Genomic DNA, 25,467 nt, shown 5'->3' on the forward strand with positions numbered 1-25,467 from the left:
ATGATTTATACTCACTCGTAAACTGGTGTAGTGCAAATGGTATGACCCTTAATCTAAAAAAATGCAAAAAGTTGTCTTTCTTTCGATCCCAACCTTTATTATCTAATTACTTTATTGGCTCCCACAAATTGGATAATATTGATTCGTTCGTTGATTTGGGCGTAATATTAAATCCTAAGCTTCGGTTTCATTTGCATATTGACTTAGCGTTAATAAAGCGAAATCTTTACTAGGATTCATCAAGCGCTGGTCTAAAGAGTTTGATGATCCTTACGTAACTAAAAAATTATTTGTTAGCTTGGTGCGTCCAGTATTAGAATATGGCTGTATATTGTGGAGATCATTTTATAAATTTTACTCTGATTACTGGAACGTTTCTGAACCTCTTCATCCTTATGAGAGTCGGTTATTGTTAATTGACCTTCCATCACTTTAAAAAAGACGTTTTATGTTAAGAGCACTATTTATCATTAAGCTAGTACGCGGTGTCATTGATTCTCCATTTCTTATAGGTAAAATATACCATAATGTTCCTTCTCGCAGAACTCGTAATTTCGAATCCTTAAAATTATCGTTTGCGAGAACTAACTATGGGCTTAACAACCCTATGAGTAATCCATTAAATACAATTAAGAACAATATTAGCAGCGCCAATGAGCAGCGATTTTAAAAATCTGAACCTTGTTAACTTATGTCTACTAATCTGTGTGTGTCTTTTTTTTTATTATTTAATTCACTGGCTGATGTTGTTTCTGTAGCCGGTGTGAAACCATTGCTAACCCGCTTTAGTCCGGACTTTGGTGTGTAGGGAGGTGGCCCCCTCGGTTACAATATGAGGACTATAATATGGTAGAACGAATTTAAAATTTAGTAAGAAAAGGATGCATATCCTCCGAAAATTCTTCCGTAAATCACAGGTACCGTTTCACGAAAAAGCGAGTAACGACATTCCGCAGCAGCCAATCTGGGGGTTGGAAAATTCTAAGTGGATAGTACTCGGTTAGTAGATCAAAATCCCAAAAAGTGTTTTGGGTTACCAGGCTAAACTTTTTTTATGGTCCATTATATAGCCTCAACCATACACAAAAGGCCCCAAATATTATGAAGGTATCGCATGATTTTAGCTTTCCCCCAGGTTCACCGATCTATACAGATTTTAACTGATTGTCAGACAGACGGATATTGTTTAACTGAACAGACAGACGGATATTGTTTATTTGTCACATTTTTTAATTGCCAATTTTACTATGATCAAAAAACAGCCTTTATGTAGACTAACGCACAAAAACGGTTTATATATACTTTTCAACAGCTGTGCTTTATTATTTAGATATCTGACTCTTACATTAAAACCTATGGCTGAAAATCAGGCTTTTTAAAGCACAATCGACCGGTGCGAGTGATTATTTATAACGAACAATTTTTTTAAACAAATAAAATAAATTTTAATTGATTGACTTCAAGAACATTTGTCATTGTCTATATATGCAAATCTTTGTTCCAAATCTTAAGTAAGCCTGTGGAGTAAATAGACCATAGAGTACCTTTTAGGTAGCAGGTCACTATATTACTGCAAAAACGAGAATGCTGACGATTTAGCAAAATAAAAATGGCACACCACAGAACCACCACAAATCAATCCCACGGCAGCGGGTTCTACGACACCGGATTGACCCGAAACAACAACACTCCAGTTTCGGCCAGCGGCTGCCAACCCAGTGTATACATGTTCGTGTTTGTTTATTTTTCTGTATTGGGAGCAGCACATCCCGGAATGCTTGCTCCGGATTCTTTTGGTCCGTGCCGGGCTTGAGGAAAACCCCGGACCATGGTTCTGTACGGTTTGCAAAAAAACACCATCCACCATAGATCGGTCTCGGTGCGACGTAATGGATGCAGAGGATGGGTGCATTTTAGGAATTGTTCCGGTTTAACCCGGTTGCGAGACTATAGCGATAGGAACTATGTTTTTCGTGCTGTACCAACGTTGTCCCCAGTGAGTCCACGACCTCGTCGTCAACTTCCGAGTCGTCGTCGGAGTATGGAACTCCCTCGCAGTCTCCAGAACAGCAACCTTTACCGCAGCACCTAACGCCACATGTTGCTGTTCCAATTCCGGACAATGCATCATTCTTGCAGTTCAATTGCAAAGGACTCCGAGGTAAAATTGATGAGATAGTGGATTTTATGAATCGGAGGAATATTAAGATCGCAGCGGTGAAGGAAACCAAGCTCAATGAAAATTGTAGCTTACAACGTTGCAATGGTTACAACGTATTGAGGAAAGATCGCACCAGAAGTGGAGGTGGGGGATTAGCGTTCCTGTTACACCATTCTGTTCAATACAGACCTATCTCGCTTGAGCTAGTCTCTAGTGACCCATACATGGAGTGTATGGGGATAGCAGTCAAATGTGGTACTGCCGAGGTAGAGGTGCTTAATGTGTATATCCCGCCGGTTAATAGCTGTGAACCGCGTTACTTGCCTAATATAAGCCCACTTTTGGAAGGCAATAACCGCCTGGTACTAGGGGACTTCAATGCCCATCATGAGTTGTGGCATTCCGTCCTAGGTAATGACCAGAGGGGATCAGCGTTGGCAGAGCAGATTGACTGCTTCACATTTTGCACGGTAAACGAGGATGCCCCACCCAAATAAGAGGAGAGTGTCACAGTTCGCCAGATTTAACCATTGTGTCACCCGGTCTTATAAATGACGTAACTTGGCAATCCGTCATTTCTCTTGGCTCAGACCATCTCCCGATAATCGTCTCCATCAGTAGATCACCCGATCTCATAACCTCTGAACGCCGCACTTTCCTTAACCATGGAAAAGCCCACTGGTCTGAGTTCAGAGAGTTCACCAACCTTCGCTTCAGAGAACTGGCCAATCCTTCTGATGTTCGGGTAGCTGAAAGGATTTTCCGGGACATCATCAAAGCTGCAGCCGCTCGCTATATACCTGCTGGTCGAATACCCGAAGTAAGATCAAATTTCCCGGCAGAGGCAGCGGGATTGGCGAATGAGCGTGATGAGCTCCGACGTACCAACCCTACTGATCGCACAGTCAGTGAACTGACAGTGGTAGTCAACCGGTTGGTACAGGAGCATAAGAGGAAAAAGTGGCTAGACCATCTGAAGTGTTGCAACATCGGAACCGATTTGAGTAAACTGTGGGTAACGGTAAAGTCACTCTCGAACCCTGGAAAAAAGGATGATAGGACAGCAGTCACATTTAACGACGTAACTGTGACTGATCCGAAGAGGTGCGCTGGCTGTTTTAACCGCCAATTTGTCGAGCACCCCGAGAGTGATAGGGCGAGGCGAAGAGTACTACGTCGTATAAGAGCTCTTCCCGCCACAGTTTACGATGGGTGATGTTGCGAATGTCATCCGAAACGCTAAGTCATCTAAAGCGTTGGGCCCGGACGGAATATCAATGGTAATGTTGAAGCAACTGGATACGCCGGGAGTTGAGTATTTAACCAAAGTCCTTAACTTGTCGTTAGCCACCCACATAGTTCCCGAAGCCTGGAAAATGGGCAGGGTGGTCCCGCTACTGAAGCCTGGCAAGGATGCCAGCAAAGGCGAATGATACAGGCCAATTTCGCTTTTGTCGCCAGTAGCAAAGACTCTCGAGGCCTTACTCCTCCCCAGTATCAGAGGAAGCTATTCAGTTGCTAACCGTCCACTACATAGGACTACAACAGCATTGCACGCCATATCCACACATATCAGTCGAGGACTCAACAAGAACAGGCCGTGCCACAGAACAGTAGTGGTGGCTCTCGACCTATCAAAGGCCTTTGATACGGTCAACCATGCCAAGCTGTTCGAGGACGTTGAGAACACTACCCTCCGGCCAAGTTTGAAACGTTGGATAGTCAACTATATGTGTGGACGCCAGTCGTACGTGGAATTCCGGAATAAGAAGTCCAAGCCTCGTAGAGTGAAACAGGGAGTTCCCCAAGGTGGGGTGATATCTCCGGAACTGTTTAACCTCTACCTTTCCGGAATTCCGCGCCCTCCAGACGGCATCGAGATCGTAACTTATGCGGATGATTGTACGATCATGGCGTCGGGTCCTGTAGTTGATGACATATGTGTCAGGGTGAATAACTATCTCGCGGAGCTTGCCGCCTTTTTCCACGCGAGGAATATGAAAATATCCGCCACTAAACCGCCGGCCACACTATTTACCACATGGACTGCGGAGATGAGAACACAGCTGAATGTGCAGGTCGAGGTGCATATAATTCCGACCACCAACTACCCCAAAATCCTTGGGGTCACATTCGATAGCATGTTCAAGTCTTCCGCGCAAGCCACAGCTATTTGCGATAAAATGAAAAGTAGGAACAAGGTCCTCAAGGCGCTAGCCGGCAGCACTTGGGGTGCGGATAAGGAAACCTTGTTGACCTCTTATAAAGCGATAGGTCGGTCTGTGGTTAGATATGCGGCTCCAGTGTGGTCGGCGAATACAAGTGCAACGCAGTGGAAATGTTCTCAGACCTGCCAGAATGCCGCCTTGAGAACTGCAACAGGGTGCCTCCTCATGACGCCTGTGGACCACTTACATGAGGAGACGAAGGTTGTTCCCTTACGTCAGCATAATCATATGCTTTCGTTGCAGTACCTGCTTGGGCGTTATCGTGGGAGTCACCCTAACCACCATATGGTGGATAGAACTCCCCCACCCAGGCGTGTCAGGAAGGACCTGCATGATCTAGAGAGAGAGGTCAAGCGATATAAGAGAGAGCCCCTAGATTATGAAGACTATCAAGCGGGTCTGAATGCATTCATACTGATGCAGTCGGAGATGTAGTTAATATTTACAGTATGAATGTCATACTCGGAGTCCACCCCCCATCCATTGCAGCTGAAGAAAGTCGACGGCCTAGGCAAACCAGGGTAGTTTTGGCCCGTATTGGGCACGAATTGATGAGGATGTGCGGAACGCCTGCCCAGCGTGCGATACAGGCCCGCACAACACGCTGCACCTGTTTAATTGTCCAGCCAAACCTACCCAACTCCATCCAGAGGATCTATGGCTACAGCCATAAAAGTAGCTGAATTCCTAAACCTGGACATTGTGGAAGAACCGGGGGGAGGGGGTTACACCTCAAGAGATTATTTCCAGTCGCTACGATTTTCAATAATGTTGTATTAAACGTGCAAAAATCAAGTTGGAAGTTTCGAATGTTTTCATTTTTTTTTTAACATTTTTAGTTAAATATTTTGAATTTATAAAACAATTTGCCCCAAATTTTGTACTTCAAATCAATTCGCCATGTTTACAACTTTGTCATATAAAGTTTCCAAAAAAGTTGCTTTGTTATAATTATCACCATCATATGATTTAAGCTATTTTCGGGGAAACCATCCTTGCAAAAAATTATCACCATCATATGATTTAAGCTATTTTCGGGGTCTTGGTCACTTTCCTCGTTTTTTGGCTCTTTTTGGTATATTTTTTCTAAGGGGGTAGAAAACCTCTTCGCAAAAAATCTTAAATTTTCGGAGTAGGACCCATCTTGGTCTTGACAACGTTCATCAATTGATTTGGCTAAAAAAATGTATTTAGGGTACCCTGGGGTAGAGAATCATCTTGCAGACAATTGTCAACATAGGCATTTATTTAAGTATAGTCCCCACATTAGTGTACCCCCAAATCCACTTTCGCAACCAATGTGAAAAGAAATTTTTGTATTCTATTGAATGGGGGGTTACACCTCAAGAGATTATTGGTTGGGAACGTAGATTTCTGATTTTGTGGTTAGGGTTTTTTATGCCGACTTGTATTTGTTTAGTGTTTTTTTTAATGAAATAAAAATGAAAAATTACAAATTTAGATCAATTTTATAAATCAGTTGAAGATTTGGAAAAAAATAATGTTTGCGCTTTGTCATACCCTCAATCTTTTAATTTAAACGAATTTATACAGCCAACCATCTTGATATCCCGCTCTTTTTTCTTTGATGGGCAACATTCTTATTATTATTATTTATCAAGTGTTTTTTTTTTGTTCTTGTAGCTTTGCAGCCGAAAGATATTTTACAAATAATACATTTTTCCATTATTAGTTCAGAGAACTATCCAAACGGCGTCAAATACGCAAATATCACTTACGACAACGGATATTTTCGCTTCCATGTGCATTATTTACTCCAACCCGCAGCATGGAAAATATTTTCTGTTGCAACCCTGGACGCAAGTACCATACATTAATGTATATCAATGGATTATATAATTTATACATCCTAATTAGTTTTATTATCACTTTCCTCAAAAAATATATATTTTGGCTTTTTTATAATTATTAATAGCTAATATTTATAGTTTAAATATTAAAATTAAAAATTCATTTTATAATTAAACGTATTCTTTAAATACAACAAGTAAAAAAGCTGTAAGTACGGCGGGACCGAACTTTTAATACCGTTAAAAATTCTATTAAAATCTTAAAAATACCGAATGTAACCATTATATTAGGGTCTATACGACGACGTGGCCCTGCATAGGCAACTTTTGTCATAAGCCATTACAATATACAAATGCGAAACTTGAAAAGAGTCGATGAATAATGATCTAAAATCATCAAAATATTGAACATAGGCAGATATGGGGGATATACCAAAGCTGGGACCTGCACAGACAATTTTCTGTCATAGGCTGTAGTATCCAATACGAACTTCAAATAACAATTTTAAACAATTCCTGTGAATAATGTCGCTAAAATCAACAAAATACCGAATAGCAGGAGGTAGCGTTGTATGGGGGCTATACGAAGACGTGGACCTTCACAGACAATTTTCTGTCATAGGTTGTAGTATCCATTACGAACTTCAAATACCAAAGTTGAAACAATTCCGGTGAATAATGCCACTAAAATCATCCAATCCCACGGCAGCGGGTTCTACGATACCGGATTGTCCCGAAACAACAACATCTCAGTTTTAGCCAGCGGGTGCCAACCCAGTATGCATATGTTTGTGTTTGTTTATTTTTCTGCATTGGGAGCAGCATATCCCGGAATGATTGCTCCGGATTTTATTGGTCCGTGCCGGGATTGAGCAAAAACCCCGGACCTTGGTTCTGCTCGGTTTGTCAGAACGTCATCCATCACAGATCTGTTTCGGTGCTATGAATGATCTGAATGGGTGCACTTCAAGAACTGTTCCGGACTAAGTCGTTTGCGAGACTACTACGAAAGGGATTTTGTTGCGACGAGCTGCAGTAACGTAGTCCTAGTCGTCGTCCTCAACAGAGGAACTCCACCGCAGTCTCCAGAACAGCAAGCAACACCGCAGCATATAACGCCATATGTTGCTGTTCCAACTCCAGGTTATGCATCGTACTTGCAACTCAACTGCAACGGACTTCGAGGCAAACTAGATGAGATAGTGGAGTTTATGAATCGGAGGAATATTAAGATCGCAGCGGTGCAGGAATCCAAGCTGAATAAAAATTGCATCGTAAAACTCTGTTATGGTTACAACATACTAAGGAAGGATCGCACCAGTAGTGGGGGTGGGGGATTAGTATTCTTGTTACACCATTCTATTCAGTACAGACCCATCTCGCTTGAGCTAGTCTCTAGTGACCTATACATGGAATGTATGGGGGAAGAAGTCAAGTGTGGAACTGCAAAGGTAGAGGTGCTTAATGTGTATATCCCGCTGATTAATAGCTATAAACCGCGTTATTTGCAGATATCAGCCCATTGTTGGTAGGCAAAAACCGTTTGGCACTAGGGGACTTTAATGCCCATCATGAGCTGTGGCATTCCGTCCTAGGTAATGACCAGAGGGTATCAGCGCTGGCAGAGCAGATTGACTGCTCCATATTCTGCATGGTTAACGAGGATGCCCACACCCAAATAGGAGGAGACACACAGTTCGCCAGACTTAACCATAGTGTCACCCGGTCTGATAAATGACGATACTTGGCAACCCGTCAGACCATCTCCCGATAATCGTCTCCATAAGCAGGTCGCCCGATTTCAAAACCTCTGAACGCCGCACTTTCCTTAACCATGGGAAAGCCCACTGGCCAGAGTTCACCAACCGCCGCTTCAGAAAACTGCCCAACCCTTCTGATGTTCGGGTAGCAGAAAGGATTTTCCGAAGCATCATCAAAGCTGCAGCCGCTCGCTATATACCTGCTGGTCAAACTTCCCAGTAGAGGCAGCGGGATTAGCAAACGTCGTACCAACCCTACTGATCCCAGAATCAGTGATTTGACAGTGGAAGTCAACCGGTTGGTACAGGAGCATAAGAGGAAAAAGTGGCTAGACCATCAGAAGTGTTGCAACATTGGATCCTGTGGATAACGGTTAAGTCGCTCTCGAACCCTGGAAAAAAAGAACGACAGAACCTCAGTCACTTTTAACGACGTAACGGTGACTGATAGAGACAGGGCGAAGCGAAGAGTACTACGTCGTATCAGATCTCTTCCCGCCGAGGAGGAACCACTACAGTTTACGATGGGTAATGTTGCAAATGTCATCCGGAACGCTAAGTCATCCAAAGCGTTGGGGTCGGACGGAATTTCAATGGTAATGCTGCACGGATTCCGTCCCCAACAGCATTACCCGCCATTTCCACACGTATTAGTAGAGAATTGAACCAGAACAAGCCGTGTGACAGAACAGTGTTGGTAGCCCTTGACCTATCGAAGGCATTTGATACCGTTAATCCATACTGTTTGACGACGTGCAGAGAACCACCCTCCGGCCAGTCGTACGTGAAATTCCAGAACAAGAAGTCAAAAGCCCATAGAGTGAAACAGGGAGTTCCCCAAGGTGGGGTGATATCTCTGGAACTATTTTACTTCTACCTTTCCGGAATTCTTGGCCCTCCAGACGGTATGGAGATCGCACGCACGCGGATGATTGTACGATCATGACGTCGGGCCCAGTAGTCGATGACATATGTGAAAGGTCAGAGAGGCATTCATACCGATGCAGTCGGGGATGCTATAAAATGAATTCGTCCTCGGAGTACACCCTCCATCCATTGCAGCGGAAGAACGCCAGCATAGGCTGTAGTATCCATTACGAACTTAAAATAATTTGAAACAATTCCGGTGAATAATGTCGCTAAAATCATCAAAATACCGAATATCGAGAGTTGCCGTTATATGGGGGCTATACGAAGGCGTGGACCTGCACGGGTAATTTTCTATCATAGGCTGTAGCATCCATTACGAACTTCAATGCCGGTGAATAACGTCCTTTAAATCACCAAAATACCGTAAATAGGGAGGGAGTAAAATTTAATCAAACTACTTTATCTCGTTCGGAAGCAAGAGGGATTTCCACAGAGGATAGTCGGACGGGCATCGCTAAATCAACGTAGAATTTTATGCTGATCAATAATATATACTTGGTGGCGTCTAAAACGTATATTTCGAGGTGTTGCAAACGGAATGACAAACTTAATATACCCTCCATACTATGGCCATTAAAATATTCAAATGCGAAACTAGAAAAAAATCGATGAATAATGAGCTAAAATCATCAAAATACCTATTGTATAGGGGCTAAACCAAAACATGGACCTGCACAGTCTGTCTTAGGCTGTAATATCCATTACGAACTTCAAATACCAAATTTGAAACAATTCCTGTGAAAAATGTCGCTAAAATCAATAAAATAGCGGGAGGTACCGTTGTATGGGGGCTATACGAACAATTTTTTGTCACAGACTGTAGTACCCATTACGAACTTCAAATACCAAATTTGAAACAATTTCAATGAATAATGTCGCTAAAATCATCCAAATACCGAATAGCGGGATGTGCCGTTATATGGGGGCTATACGAATAGGCTGTAGTATCCATTACGAACTTAAAATAACAAATTTGAAACAATTCCGGTGAATAATGTCGCTAAAATCATCAAAATACCGAATATCGAGAGTTGCCGTTATATGGGGGCTATACGAAGGCGTGGACCTGCACGGGTAATTTTCTATCATAGGCTGTAGCATCCATTACGAACTTCAATGCCGCTGAATAACTTCCTTTAAATCACCAAAATACCGAAAATAGGGAGGGAGTAAAATTTAATCAAACTACTTTATTTCGTTCGGAAGCAACACAGAGGATAGTCGGACGGACATCGCTAAATCAACATAGAATTGTATGCTGATCAATAATATATACTTGGTGGCGTCTAAAACGTATATTTCGAGGTGTTGCAAACGGAATGACAAACTTAATATACCCTCCATACTATGGCCATTAAAATATTCAAATGCGAAACTAGAAAAAAATCGATGAATAATGAGCTAAAATCGTCAAAATACCTATTATATAGGGGCTAAACCAAAACATGGACCTGCACAGTCTGTCTTAGGCTGTAATATCCATTACGAACTTCAAATACCAAATTTGAAACAATTCCTGTGAATAATGTCGCTAAAATCAGGGAGGTACCGTTGTATGGGTTATACAAAGGCGTGGACCAGCACAGACAAATTTCTGTCATAAGCTGTAGTATGCAGAGTTGAAACAATCCCCGTGAATAATGTCGCATAAGTCATCAAAATATCGAATAGCAGGAGGTACCGTTGTGTGGGGGCTGTACGAAGACGTAGACCAGCAGAGACAATTTTCTGTCATAGGCTGTAGTATCCATTACGAGCTTCAAATACTAAAGTTGAAACAATTCCGGTAAATAATGTCCTTAAAATCATCAAAATACCGAATAGCGGGAGTCACCGTTATATGGGAGCTATACGAAAACGTGGGCCAGCACAGACAATTTTCTGTCATAGACTGTAGCATCCATTACGAACTTTAAGTACCAAATTTAAAACATTTCCGGTGAATAACGTCCTTTAATCACTAAAATACCGAAAATACGGAGGTACCATTTTCGATACCAAAAGTCCTGTAGACATATTATACATTTGAGCAAAATTGTATCTACCTACTTCATTTCGTTCGAAAACTAGAGTGCTGTCCACAGACGGACGGACATCGCTAAATCGACATAGAATTTTATGCTGATCAATAATATATATTTGGTGGGGTCTAAAATGTATATATCGTGGTATTTCAACTGGAATGATAAACTTAATATACTCTCCATACTATGATGGAGGGTATAAAATAGATGTAAGTTCAGCCGCGCCGAACTTTTAATGCCCTCCACCATTCGCAACGAATAATGACAATTTTCAAAAAAGTAGTATCCATTGCGAACTTCAAAAACCAAATTGGAAACAATTCCTGAGAATAATGTCGATAAATTCTTCAAAATACCGAATAGCGGGAGGTACCGTTGTATGGGGGCTATACGAAGACGTGGACTTGCACATACAATTTTCTGTCATAGGCTGTAGAATCGATTACGAACTTCTAATACCAAATTTGAAGCAATTCCAATGAAAAACGTCGCTAAAATCATCAAAATACCGAATAGCGGGAGGTACCGTTGTATGGGGGCTATACGAAGACGTGGAGCTGCACAGGTTGTACTATCCATTACGAACATCAAATACCAAATATGAAACATTTCCGGTGAATAACGTGACAAAACTAACGACAAAAATCATAAATATTCTCTATATCAGAAAGTACCGTTATATGAGGAGTATAGAAAAACGTGGACCTATAAAAACAATGTTCCGTCACAACACGTAGACAATTGTTTGGTACTTCCGTTAAAAATTTTGGTTTAAATCAAAATACTGAATAATTTGGGGTACTGTAATTTGGGGACCATAGGAGGACCTACCATTCCCGTATTTATAATTATTATGTAAGTCAAATTAATGATATTCTTATCACTTGTTGATAATAATAACAAATATATTTTTTCAAATAACAAAATTGAATGTGTTTTACATGGAAAGTAAGACATGGTCATGGTTCCTAATGAATCAAATCAAATTTGCAGTTAATGGCTATTCAATTTCCATATAAAATTAGTTTTAAGGGAAAACTTCCTTAATATTTTGTACTTTTTCCTTTATTGTATTCATTTCACTTTCCGGCCGTTTGTGCTTTTTTGATTTGTGTAGGCTACCACTCGTATTTTTTGTGTAATTAAATATGGGTAATTATACATTTGTAGGGTATCTCCGAATTCTTTCAGTAAGTAAGAAGAGTTTAAACATTTTAAAAACTTTTAATTTTATTTTCAAATTTAAAAATATATTCCCCACATAAAGCATTTATTCATGTTTTGGACATGATAAGTTTATTTTCAATTCCATTTTACTTACCCCCATAAGGTGCCGGATACATTGGATAGCCAAGACCAACATGTGTATGATGATGTGTGTGAACATGTCTTTGAGGAGGAGGGCTACGAGAATCAGGACCTCCACTGCCGGTAGAATTGACTACTGTACTGCTTGATACAACTGCAGGATTGCTTGTTGTTTGTGATTTCTGTGGCTCACTAAGTGGTACTGTAGATCCACTGCACTGCGATTTTTGTGCCGACATTTCTGGCTTACTTGATGTTGACGGTATTGATTGAGATAAATTGAGGGATATTTGAGATGAATTCGTGGATTGGGCTGTATTAGAGTGATGTCCAGTTGTATTTGTGTTTATATTGGAATGTTGCGATGCAGCAATGCTTGGACTAGAAACACTAACTTTAACAGAGTTTGATCCATTACTGTTATTATTATTAGGGGACTTTAAAGCCCTCTCGCTGAGTTCGTGTATTTTATGGGTTGTGTAATACTGACTGGCAGCATGATGTAGGACATCTAAAGCTTTCGTCCCAGTGTTTCTGGACAAGTCTTCCGGAGCATGATATCTTGATATTGGTAAGTGATAAGGAGCTGCATTGTATGGAGAAGCTGAGGGCATTAAAACATTTCTGTATATTGGATGATTTGGATCAAATCCAAATGGTGTTGGTGTAATATAAGATGGATGTAAAAAATACTGCGATGTTGGAGGAGGTGGAGGACCTTGAGTTTCCATTGTTGGTTTTTGGCCTTCCTGTTTTATAACTTTCACGTCGTCATCTTGCTTTTGTTTCGGGGACGATTCTTTTGTACCCGACATATGCTTGTTTATATTGCTATTTATATTGAGTGGCATATTCGCCTTGTTTTTTATAGGTAGTTGTTGCGAAGTAGAGTTGACCTGGACTGATAAGGTCTCATCCTTACATTGGGGGTGACTGCTTTGGCTAGTACATACTTGATTTTGATTACTCAAACTAATACTGTTAGCAGCGTTGCTCTGACGACGTTGCTGATCGGAAAATATGTAATATCTATAAATAAACATTATTTGTTAAAATAATGACATGTGTGGATATATATTTGTTTAATTAAAATATTTATTATAAATTCCGCAATTGTGGATTCAATATTTAAGTTTGGTCATAATCTCGCAGAGTCAAAATAATTACTGCAAAATTATGAATGGTAAAAGTAGAATGGATTTTTAGGTATAAAATACTTTCGCTATTCAATTATTTTTCTGATCCTATGCATGCCATTTTGACCAACCGTTTGATATGGAATCTTCAACAGCCTAAAGGCACCCAGCCACGTTAGTCAATTTTTAGAAAAAACAAACGAAATTATATTCAAAACACTTTAAAATAATCAAAACAAAAAGTAACAAATATGTTACAGTTTTCACCTTTCTTGCATTTAATAATTATTATTTTGGGCGCCAAAGAAAAACAGTTGGTATTTTTTTAACCTAAGAAATGAACACAAATTAAAAATATTACTACAAATAAAAAAATATTCACTACGTTTCGAACCGCCTTAAAACCAATTGAAAAACACTGAACCGAACCAACCATTAACAAATGGTTTACATCCCTGGTATCTTAGATATCCTCCTAAATAAGGTATAGGGATTGCTTTGTTTTGTAATACTTTGAAATATATCTTATTTATAGAACAGTGTTGGCTTGTTTGTTTGGGATACCATAGTATTTTGTTGTTGCAAAGTGTAAAGTAAAAAAACAACGTTTGTTTATTAGTGGAGAACGATGGTAATGTTTACCAGGGGATAAGGCAGGGAATACCTAAGTTTCGGAAAGAGCCACCAATCCTGATCAGTTCCCTTGTTTTTTGTCTGGGATATTCTCCCCAGAAGTTATTTTAAAAATAGCTTCTATGACAAAAACATTTTTTACCCAAGTGACGAGATAGTAAGAGGATTATATATAGGATATCACAGACAAAAAACAAGGGAACTGATGAGGATTGGTGGCTCTTTCCGAAACCTATGAGTTCCTTGACTTACCCACTGGTAAACATTACCATCGTTCTCCACTAATAAACAAACGTTGTTTTTATAAAAACCACAATAAAGATAAGACCATTTTGCAACAACAAAATATTTTTTTTTATATAAAAGAAAGTTCTGTTAGTTACTACGCTTATAACTCAAGAACCGCTGATCTGATTTTAACGATTCAGATTTATACGGAATTATCTCTTAGCAGAAAAGGATAAAATTTGAACATTTGATTTGATTTTTTTTGTTTTTGGCTTACAATTTTCGATGATATGATGTGTAGTTTTTTTTTTTTTTGAGGAGTATAAAGCGAAAACGAACAAAGCTGTTATTTATAGATGTTGCTAGCTGGCCCGTACTTTTAGTCTTTAATGCATATTTTTTTAAAACATCACAGCACATCTGACTCATGTAAGCCCTCATGTACTATGGAGGGTATATTAACTTTGTCATTCCGTTTGTAACTCCTCGAAATACTCATGTCAGACCCAACAAAGTATATATATTCTTGATCAGCGTAAAATTCTAAGTCGATTCCGCGATGTCTGTCTGTAGGTCTGACTGTCTGTCTGTCTGTTGTAATCACGCTCTTTATTCAACGGAATTGTTTCAAATTTGGTATTTGAAGTTCGAAAGCCTAAGACAGAAAATTGTCTGTGCAGGTCCACTTCTTCGTATAGCCACCCTATAACGGTACCTCCCAATATTCGGTATTTTGATAATTTTAGCGTCATTATTAACCAGAATTGTTTCAAATTACGAATTTAGAGTTCGTAATGGGAACTATAGTTAGTGATATAAAATTGTCTATACTGGTCCAGGTCTTCGTATAGATCCCATACATCAGTACCTCCCTATATTCGGTATTTTGACGATTTTAGGTACAATACCCACCTAAATTGTTTGAGTTGCCGTATTTGAAGTTCGTATTAGATGTTACAGCCTGTGACAGAAAATTGTCTATGCTGGTCCAGGTCTTCGCACAGCTGCGATATAACGGTACCTCCCTATATACCGTATTTTGATGATTTCAGCTACATTATTCACCGTTTATTTCAAGTTTCGAATTTAATTATGGTAATGGCTTATGACAAATAATGCCTATGTAGACCCCAATATAACGGCTATATTCGGTATATTTAACATTTTAAGAGAATTTTTTTAGGATTTTTTTTTAAATTTTCAAATTTGTTCCAAATGGTGGAGGGTATTCAAAGTTCGGCCCTGTCTAACTTACTGTTTTTTGACTTGTTGATACTTTAAATAGCCCCAGGCTTTAATTTGAGTATGAAAAATCTATATGATATATAACATATATAATAGCCCCATGTGAAAACTCAGCTCAATTTTTGGTATTATAAAGAGCCTAGCAACCTTTTCCATTCAAATGAGCTGTAATTTGGAATTTATATTTCCAACGTTTAGAACACCATGCTGCATGGTATTTAGTTTTGTCCACCTCATACTTGAGGATTAAACAAATGTTCGGTCCCGCTACTTTCTAATATTCGTAATTATTTTCATGCTTCTGTCTGGTAGAGTGGACTTGGGGATACACTAATGTGGACTATACTTAAATAAATGCCTATGTGGGCAATTGTATGTAAGATGGTTCTCTACCCCCGTGTAGCCTAAAAACATTTTTTTAGCCAAATCAATTGATGAATGTGGCCAAGACCAAGATGGACCCTACGTATTTGTTAAAATGAAAATTGAAAATTTTATGTGAAAACTCTACCCACTTAGAAACAAAGATGCCAAATAAGGGTCAAGAAATGAGAAAAATGGCCAAGACCCCGAAAATAGCTTCAATCAAAACGTGATCATTTTTTACAAGGATGGATGGAAGGATCGGGTTGTACCCTTATCCGGGTTATTTGGCTTATAATGTGTGTTTAAGCACTTCATCTATATATATAAAAATCAATTGTTGTTTGTTGGTAACGGAATCAGTTGAAAACGGCTGGACCGATTTGCATAATTTTTTGTACAAACGTTTGTCATACCCCGAGTTAGGTTTTTAAAGAAAAAAAATATTGACCACACCTCCTTTTACGCCCACTATTTCGATTTATCTAAAATCTTTATATTTGCCAAAATAGTGAAGATATCGGTTTCAGAATTATTACACGAGATGCTGTTGGCTTTCCATCCAACCCTAAGTACTTATTTAGGGGCTGAGGAACGCGCCTACTTTTAAATCTATCTCTTTATATGTAAAAGAAAGTTGTGTTAGTTACTACTCTTATAACATAAAGACCGCCGGTCTGATTTTAACGATTAAGACAAATTCGGAATTGCCTCTTGGCAGAAATGAATAAAATCCCAAAAAAATCGCGTAAAAATGTGAAATTTGAACATTTTCATTTCGACTTTTAAAATGTACAATAGTAATGTTTTATATTGCATATTTTTTTCCAATTTGACTTACTATTTTCGAATGTACATTTGTAGTGTTTTTTTTTTTTTAATTCTAATATGAGGTTTAGGTGGTGTAGGTTTTTTTGGGTAGTATAAAGCCACAACGGATAAAACTGTTATTTATAGATTTTATGTATTTATTCGTAATACCGAATAAATACATAAAATCTATTAATAACAATTTTATTCGTTGTCGCTTTATATGAAAATTCTAAAATCGAGAAAAATCGACAATTTTTCAATGGAATCTAATTTCATAATAATAGTACATTCTACCGACAAATTTCTTAAGGACCTTTAAAAATTTGCTGCAAAAAAAATCAGCGAACCAGTTGAAGATTCTTTTTCTTTTTTCTATATTGAAGTGTACATTTTTTTATTGGTTTGAATTCTGAATGAATAGTATTAAAAATGAAATGAGGGCGCAATACGATGTTAAATGCTTTTTACTCCAGGACCTATATCGTGCTTCAGCTGGAAGATGCGAACACATTTAAACAAACAAAAATGACTAAAGAAGCGTTATGGGGCTAATTTCAAAAAGTGGACCTACTTCTTTCAATAAATTGTCAAATGAGAACACAAAATGCAAAATACATTGGGACTGCAATCAGTCAAACGCCGACTATAAAGAACGCAAAATAGAAATTCTACCTAAGCATTCAAGATACCTTTAATCGCTTTGCCAGGTCATGATATGGATCATAACCTCTGATAACGGAACAACCCGATTTCAAGTATATTCTACATTTTAATCATATTTTTCGTACTAATTTTAGCTTATGTTGATAATTTAAGAAGAAACCATCTTTGCAAAAAATTATCACGTTTTGGTATCACCATCATATGATTTAAGGTATTTTCGGGGTCTTGGCCACTTTTTTCATTTTTTGACTCTTATTTGACATCTTTGTTTCTAAGGGGGAAGAAAACCTCTTCTTATAAATTTTTATTTTTCGGAAAAGCGCGCATCTTAGTCTTGAGGCTACCTGGGGTAAAAAACCCTGGAGTGGAAAATCATCTTACAGATAATTATCCTCATATGAATTTATTTAAGTATAGTCCCCACATTAGTATACCCCCAAGTCCACTTTCCCAACCAATGTGTGGTCAGAAAAGAAAATTTGGTATTCTATTGAATTTGTAACCCCCAAGAGAATATTGGTTGGGAACGTAGATTTGGGATGTACGTCTATATGAAATAAACTCCGAAATGTCAATCTGGGACTCATTCAGTCGGAAATTGTGGCAGAAACATGAAAAAAAATACGAAATTATAAAGGAACTTTATTGGATCTCCACCGCAAAATTTAAATGACAAACAATTAATGTCCATCTTACGGTAATCGGAGCAAAAGAGTAATTTTTTTGGCTATTCTGACTACATTCTGCCTTCAAGTATGAGGTGGACAAAACTGAATACCACGCAGTACGGGATTTTAAACGTTGGAAATACAAATTTCAAATTATAGCACATTTGAATGCTTTTTACAATATCAAAAATTGAGCTGAATTTTCACATGGGGCTATTATAGATGTTCTTTATCATATAGGTATTTAACACTCAAATTAAAGCCTATAGCTGAAAAATAAGATCAGGCTCTTTAAAATATCTAAAACCGACGGTAATTATAATTTTTGCCATGAATATTAATTTATATTTAGTCATGGAGTCATTACTCATAATCAAGTCATTGGAGTAATTATAATGGCGTCATTACTTATAATCAAAATTGTGCCGCCTACATAAGTCAGATCTGTGATTTATTATGCTTTAAAGACTAAAAGTACGGGCCGGCAACGCGGACCGGGCCAGCTAGTATGTATATAGTTTTTAATATATGTGCTATATCATATAGGTTTCTAACTCTCAAATTGAAACCTCTGGCTTTAAAATGGGATCAGGTACTTATGATCGCTAGAAGATGTAAGAATTTAAAATTTGCGGCTAGCGGTACACAATATGTGCTGCCGCTAGCCAAACACTTTTCCAATAAATTCTGGAAGATTTAACAGTTCTGGTAGTCCAAGCCAGAATATTCCTGATCAGTTCGAAAAACATCTTCAGAGCGACAAGTATCACGGGGCGCACATAAGTGAAGTTTTTTAATAATAAACCTGTAAAGAAAGTCTTTGTCGGGCGGGACCGACTTTATGAGACCCTACACCACTTTGCTAATTAAGTAGAGCTCCACATAACAATTAAAAGTTTTTATGGGAGAATTCAATCATATACGCTATGATTATAATTATAATTTAAAGTTCAAAGGACTAAATATGCCGAAGCATTTGTATCTTTTAAATTCGGAATTGTATTGCCCATTTGGTGCACAATTAATTTGAAATCAGATAAAGATATATATGGGAGCTATATCCAAATCTGAACCGATCTCGATAAAATTTAGCAAATATATTTCTGAGCTGTATTTGATATATATTAGGGAGCTATATCTAAATTTTGACCGATTATCTCCAATTTCAATAGGGTTCGTCCTTGGGCCAAACAAAAGATCTTTCATCTGGATCGGGCAATAAATGCGACCTGTACTTTGTTTACAAAAATACATGGACAGACGGACAGACGAACGGGCGGACAGACGGACAGACGGACATGCATAAATCGACTCAGAATGTGATTCTATGCAGATCATCAAAAGGAACTATGGGTCTATCTCGTTTCCTTTTGCCTGTTACAAACAAATGCACAAAGACATAATACCCTGTGGTTTAGGGTATAAAAAGAGTGAATAACAAATTTTACTATATATCCACAGAATAAAAGCAAATTGAAAATTAAACAAGACAAAGCGGTTCGGGTGTAACTAATCCAAACTCAAACAACAAAACAACCCAGACGCCAACAGAACGAAGGACAAGAACTCACAGAGTAAACACACATAAATCAACACATTCCCAACTATAAAAAGAGAGGCAGAAGAGGAAGTGAGTACGAATGAGATTTTTTTGTGCTTTAAGCGTGGAATCGAGGAAGGATTGCAGTGTGCGGCTAAATTTGACACCGACACTGTGCCTCTAGATGATATAAGCGCTGTTTTCTACACACCCTTTGACACAAACTCAGCGTTATTTGTGATCTTGGACTGATGTGGACCCTTTATTTAGACCAAATACGTCCTTATTTACACATACACACAAATATCTAGATTTCTCTCAATAAATAGTTGGAAATTGTGGAAAAGCGTTTCCAAATTATGGAAACTAACGCGTAAATTGTTAAATGGAGAAGATTTTTCGGAAAAATTGGAACTTCTGCCACCTGTTTGTGGAAAGCTGGAATTTTAAGACTATCTTTTAAAAAATAATTTGTCGGTCCGTATACACACACTAATTAAACATAAATTTTTGGAGCCATTTTGAAAAAAAAAAACTTAGTTTTTACCCTTTTCGGAAAAATTAATGCTTGGTTTTTTGAATCTCGCTATTTCGTTAGCTAGCGTTCTTTGAAAAAAAATGTTGGCGCAACTTATGGCGTCATAATTGCGATACATCAACTTCGAAAAATTGTCAGACATTTTACATACCAAAAACAACACGAAATCTACGTGGAATATTATGGCGCAATTTTTGGCGTCATAATTAAACAATAACAATAATCTTGCTATCGTACATATTTTTTTTTGGAAAATTGCTGGTTACCCCTGACACATACATATATTCAGAAGAAATATTTTACATTAACACAGACAGATCAGAATATTACTAAATAACTATAAATTCCATGTTACATCCAAAAAAAAAATAAATTTGGGAATTCTTCGAAATAAGACGCGTTATATAAACTCCTTTGGCGGAAAAGCACCAACATTTTTAAGGTTAACTAACCTAAAAATTTCAAAGTCGAATTTGTTTTAAACCTATATGTGAACATAATTACTTATGAGGCTGTGAATACATCGTCTTTCTTTCTCAAAATTCTGGAAAAAATCCATATCACTTTTAAATCAAACAATTCATTTTGGGGGCCATAGAAGAATTTCTTGGAAGACGCTTTTATATTTTGCTAAAGCTTTTTTGGATTTTCGACAAAATTATCTACTTTTTTGGAATTTTGATTTGATGAACAAATTTGAAAACTTAAGATCCGACTTCTGACCAAACAGTTTTTACGAATAAGTCATTTTGTCAAAGTCTCAAAACATATATCTTTTTATTTTATGAAATATTTTTGGAAACATTTTGGAAATTTTATTCTGGGAAACGGCTGGTATTTGACCCAAAAATATTTGCTGATTCTTCATAATATTCTGAAAAATAGGTGCTGCGAGACTCTAATCTGCGACTCACAATATTTCTTTTTATATAAATTACTAAATATATCACAATTCAGTGAAAGTACAATTGTTGAAGAACTTCGGAAAAAATTATTATCGAAAAAATTATTTATCAAAATCGAGCGTTTATAGAATAATTGTTTTTTTTAATATTTGGATAATTTGCTTAAAAAATTAACCCTCGTTTGTAAAAAATTAAACTTTTTTGATCCACAAATTTTTTTGTTCTCAAATAGTTTTTTTTGTGAGCTTTTTTTTTTTGAAAAAATTGGTATTTACTCAAAGTCAAATCTTCCTAGAATACGAATTCAGCGGTTTTATTGTACTTTTTTTTTTTTTTTGACAACCCAGCACACATTTTTTCTGCGATTGTTTTTTGAACACCTTTAAATAGTAAAAACGGATATTTTGTTTGAAATTGGCCATTATATCGTCAATTTGGCTGACCCTTCTATGGAATTCTTGCTGTTTTCAGAAATAATAATATAAATGCTTTTTGATTTGCCGAACTTGGATTCTCAATTTATTTCTTCGAAATTTTTAATATTTTTCTGAAAGTATTTGCAAGTATTGTAAAATTTCCGCATTCGAAAACTCGATTCCCAGTTAAAAATCACTCGTCGTTAAAAATATACTTGGAAAGTAACATTCAAGGTTTTGCCAAGAAAAATCATTGATTTGTTTGTGTCCAAATATAACAAAGATCTGTCTTCTTAATCGGCCAATTTTGTCAAATTCTTGTCATATAAAAATTTGTTCTAAAGTCTGGCCCTTAAAACAACAAAGATGTCTAAACTCAACCGTGAGAAATTCGCAAATTGCGTGAATGATCTGAAGGATTACGCATTAATTGTGAGCATCGCAGGCACTGATGACGACATACACACATCGGAGGCATCGAAAGTAGTAAAAAAATCGTATTTAGAATGCCGAAATTTTATTGCAGAGGAAGGAGAAAAGTCGGTTGACAAAACAAAACTGAGGACCCACTTCTTAGAGGCAATCGACACATACAAAAAGGCGATAGGAATAATCAATGGACAAATCCAAAATATCAAAGAAAATGAAGCAAACGAAAAACTCAGAAGAGAGACCCAGTTGGCTTAAAAGGAAGCTGATTTTACCTCACCTTAGAGATTACAACCCTGCGATACGGACACTTTTAAAGGAAGTTACAATACTTGGCCGACTTTTCGGGATTTATTTACCGCCATTTACATCCAGAACCCCAAATTGAGCAATGTTGAAAAACTTTTTCATTTGAATTAAAAAAACAACTGGCGAAGCTAGAGAAGTTATAAGCCATGTTCCTCTAACAAATGAGGGATTTTAGTTAGCCTGGAGGAATTTAATCGACATATACGAGAATAAGAGAAAGCAGATGAACGAGCAGCTAAAAATACTATTCAATTTACCAAACGTTTCAACTGATTCGAGTTACAGTATACAGAAGTTACAGCGAACAGTAAATAGCTGCATTCAAATTTTGGAGACACAAAATGTCGAAGTAGCAGTATGGGATCATATATTGATATATTTGTGTTCCAGCAAACTTCCAAGAACTTTTTTATAAGAATTTGAAAATACCATAGAAGATTGCAAGACTCTACCATCGTGGGAAGCTTTTAACAACTTTTTGACCCACAAATTCAAATCAGTAGGAAACATAAAATCAAACTTGTCAAAACCAAATCAGCAGACTCAGAGCGGAAACGATTATAAAAAAAAGAAAATGAGATTTACAAGCGTAAATGACCGGATTCATGTGGTCAAAATGGCACACCTGTGCTACAATTGTTTATTTGTCTAACCATGGAGTGAAAGATTGCAAAAGTCGTTTTGGATGCTGAACATGTAATTTGAAGCACCATACTATGTTACATAAGGGAACTACAACACAAACTTCAACACAAGAGGAAGTACTGGTGTTAGGGCAGTACTGCCGCTCTCACAACACTAATTCAGTCCACATCAAATAAAGAAACAACAAACATAACCACTTTGACACTGCAGGATGACGGTAAAGTCAGTCCTCGTCCCGGAGACACCTTACTTTTTACAGCCATGGTTCAAATCGAAGTCAATGGTCATTATTGCGAATGGTCATTATTACGGTCATTATTACGACTACATTTGTTACTGAGAAACCACTAAACGAAACCTAGTGCATGTGACAGGAATTAATCGGCTCATTCCGGAAACTTCTGCTAAAGCTTGCCTATTTAAATTACGTTCTAGACTTGACTCAAATTTCAGGTAAGAAGTTTGGGCACCTGTTCTAAAATCGCTTCTGTCAAACTTGCCGTCATATACCCTTGAAAGAATACAGATGCATGACGCTACGAACTTGGAATTAGCCGACCCGAAGTTCTACATCAGCCAACCAGTTGATCTCCTAATAGGAATGGACATAGGCCCACTCATCTTTACAGTTGGAACGCCTATATAATCAATTGGTATCTTATTAGCTCAAAAAACAGTGTTTGGATGGATAATTGGCGGACCCTTGCAGGATGAATCACAAAATAAGAGACAAATATCACTTTGGAATACTACATCGATTGAAAAAGTATTAACACTTTCGTGGGAGGTGGAAGAGACCCCAAAACAGGTTTTGAGATCAGATGAAGATGTATTATGTGAACAAAATTACTTGAAAACTACCAAAAGAAATTCAGAAGGGCGTTATATTCAGGGCTGTCATAGACGTGGATTTTTTAAAGAATTTTTAAAGGACCATAGACGTGGATTTTTTAAAGAATTTTTAAAGGGCCATAGACGTGGATTTTTTAAATGACCATAAACGTAGATTTTTTAAAGGACCATAAACGTAGATTTTTTAAAGGACCATAAACGTAGATTTTTTAAAGGACCATAAACGTAGATTTTTTTAAGGATTTTTTAAAGAATTTTTGAAGGACTATAGACGTGGATTTTTTTAAAGAATTTTTAAAGGACTATAGACGTGGATTTTTTAAAGAATTTTTAAAGGACTATAGATGTGGATTTTTTAGAGAATTTTTAAAGGACTATAGACGTGGATTTTTTAAAGAATTTATAAAGGACTACAGACGTGGATTTTTTAAAGAATTTTTAAAGGACTATAGACGTGGATTTTTTAAAGGACTACAGACGTGGATTTTTAAAGAATTTTTGAAGGACTATAGATGTGGATTTTTTAAAGAATTTTTAAAGGACTATAGACGTGGATTTTTTAAAGGACTACAGACGTGGATTTTTAAAGAATTTTTGAAGGACTATAGATGTGGATTTTTTAAAGAATTTTTAAAGGACTATAGACGTGGATTTTTAAAGAATTTTCAAAGGACTACAGACGTGGATTTTTTAAAGAATTTTTAAAGGACTATAGACGTGGATTTTTTAAAGAATTTTTAAAGGACTACAGACGTGGATTTTTTAAAGAATTTTTAAAGGACTATAGACGTGGATTTTTTAAAGAATTTTTAAAGGACTAAGACGTGGATTTTTTAAAGAATTTTTAAAGGACTATAGATGTGGATTTTTTTAAAGGACTACAGACGTGGATTTTTTAAAGAATTTTTGAAGGACTATATATGTGGATTTTTAAAGAATTTTTGAAGGACTATAGATGTGGATTTTTTAAATGACTACAGAATTTTTAAAGGGCCATAGACGTGGATTTTTTAAAGGACCATAAACGTAGATTTTTTAAAGGACCATAAACGTAGATTTTTTAAAGGACCATAAACGTAGATTTTTTTAAGGATTTTTTAAAGAATTTTTGAAGGACTATAGACGTGGATTTTTTTAAAGAATTTTTAAAGGACTATAGACGTGGATTTTTTAAAGAATTTTTAAAGGACTATAGATGTGGATTTTTTAGAGAATTTTTAAAGGACTATAGACGTGGATTTTTTAAAGAATTTTTAAAGGACTATAGACGTGGATTTTTTAAAGAATTTTTAAAGGACTATAGATGTGGATTTTTTAAAGGACTACAGACGTGGATTTTTAAAGAATTTTTGAAGGACTATAGATGTGGATTTTTTAAAGAATTTTTAAAGGACTATAGACGTGGATTTTTTAAAGGACTACAGACGTGGATTTTTAAAGAATTTTTGAAGGACTATAGATGTGGATTTTTAAAGAATTTTTAAAGGACTATAGACGTGGATTTTTTAAAGAATTTTTAAAGGACTATAGACGTGGATTTTTTAATGAATTTTTAAAGGACTATAGACGTGGATTTTTTAAAGAATTTTTAAAGGACTATAGACGTGGATTTTTTAAAGAATTTTTAAAGGACTATAGGCGTGGATTTTTTAAAGAATTTTTAAAGGACTATAGACGTGGATTTTTTAAAGAATTTTTAAAGGACTATAGACGTGGATTTTTTAAAGAATTTTTAAAGGACTATAGGCGTGGATTTTTTAAAGAATTTTTAAAGGACTATAGACGTGGATTTTTTAAAGAATTTTTAAAGGACTATAGACGTGGATTTTTTAAAGAATTTTTAAAGGACTATAGACGTGGAT

The 25,467-nt window shown here is 37.0% G+C and overlaps 1 protein-coding gene across 4 annotated transcripts in view; it reads right to left on the reverse strand.

Moving 5' to 3' along the window:
• The window catches only part of LOC101893228 (mucin-2), a 345,912-nt gene that overhangs the window by 41,702 nt on the left and 278,743 nt on the right, over positions 1 to 25,467 (reverse strand). For 3 of the 4 annotated variants that reach the window (XM_059127347.1, XM_059127346.1, XM_059127345.1), the window contains exon 10: positions 12,236 to 13,251. The exons of the other annotated variant lie outside the window; for it this stretch is intronic. In XM_059127347.1, the coding sequence (XP_058983330.1) occupies positions 12,236 to 13,251 (1,016 nt within the window). The remainder of the gene's footprint in view (positions 1 to 12,235; positions 13,252 to 25,467) is intronic. 4 annotated transcript variants of the gene reach the window in all.

Source organism: Musca domestica, unplaced genomic scaffold, assembly GCF_030504385.1.
Source record: "Musca domestica strain aabys unplaced genomic scaffold, Musca_domestica.polishedcontigs.V.1.1 10, whole genome shotgun sequence".
Taxonomy (NCBI): Eukaryota; Metazoa; Arthropoda; class Insecta; order Diptera; family Muscidae; genus Musca; species Musca domestica.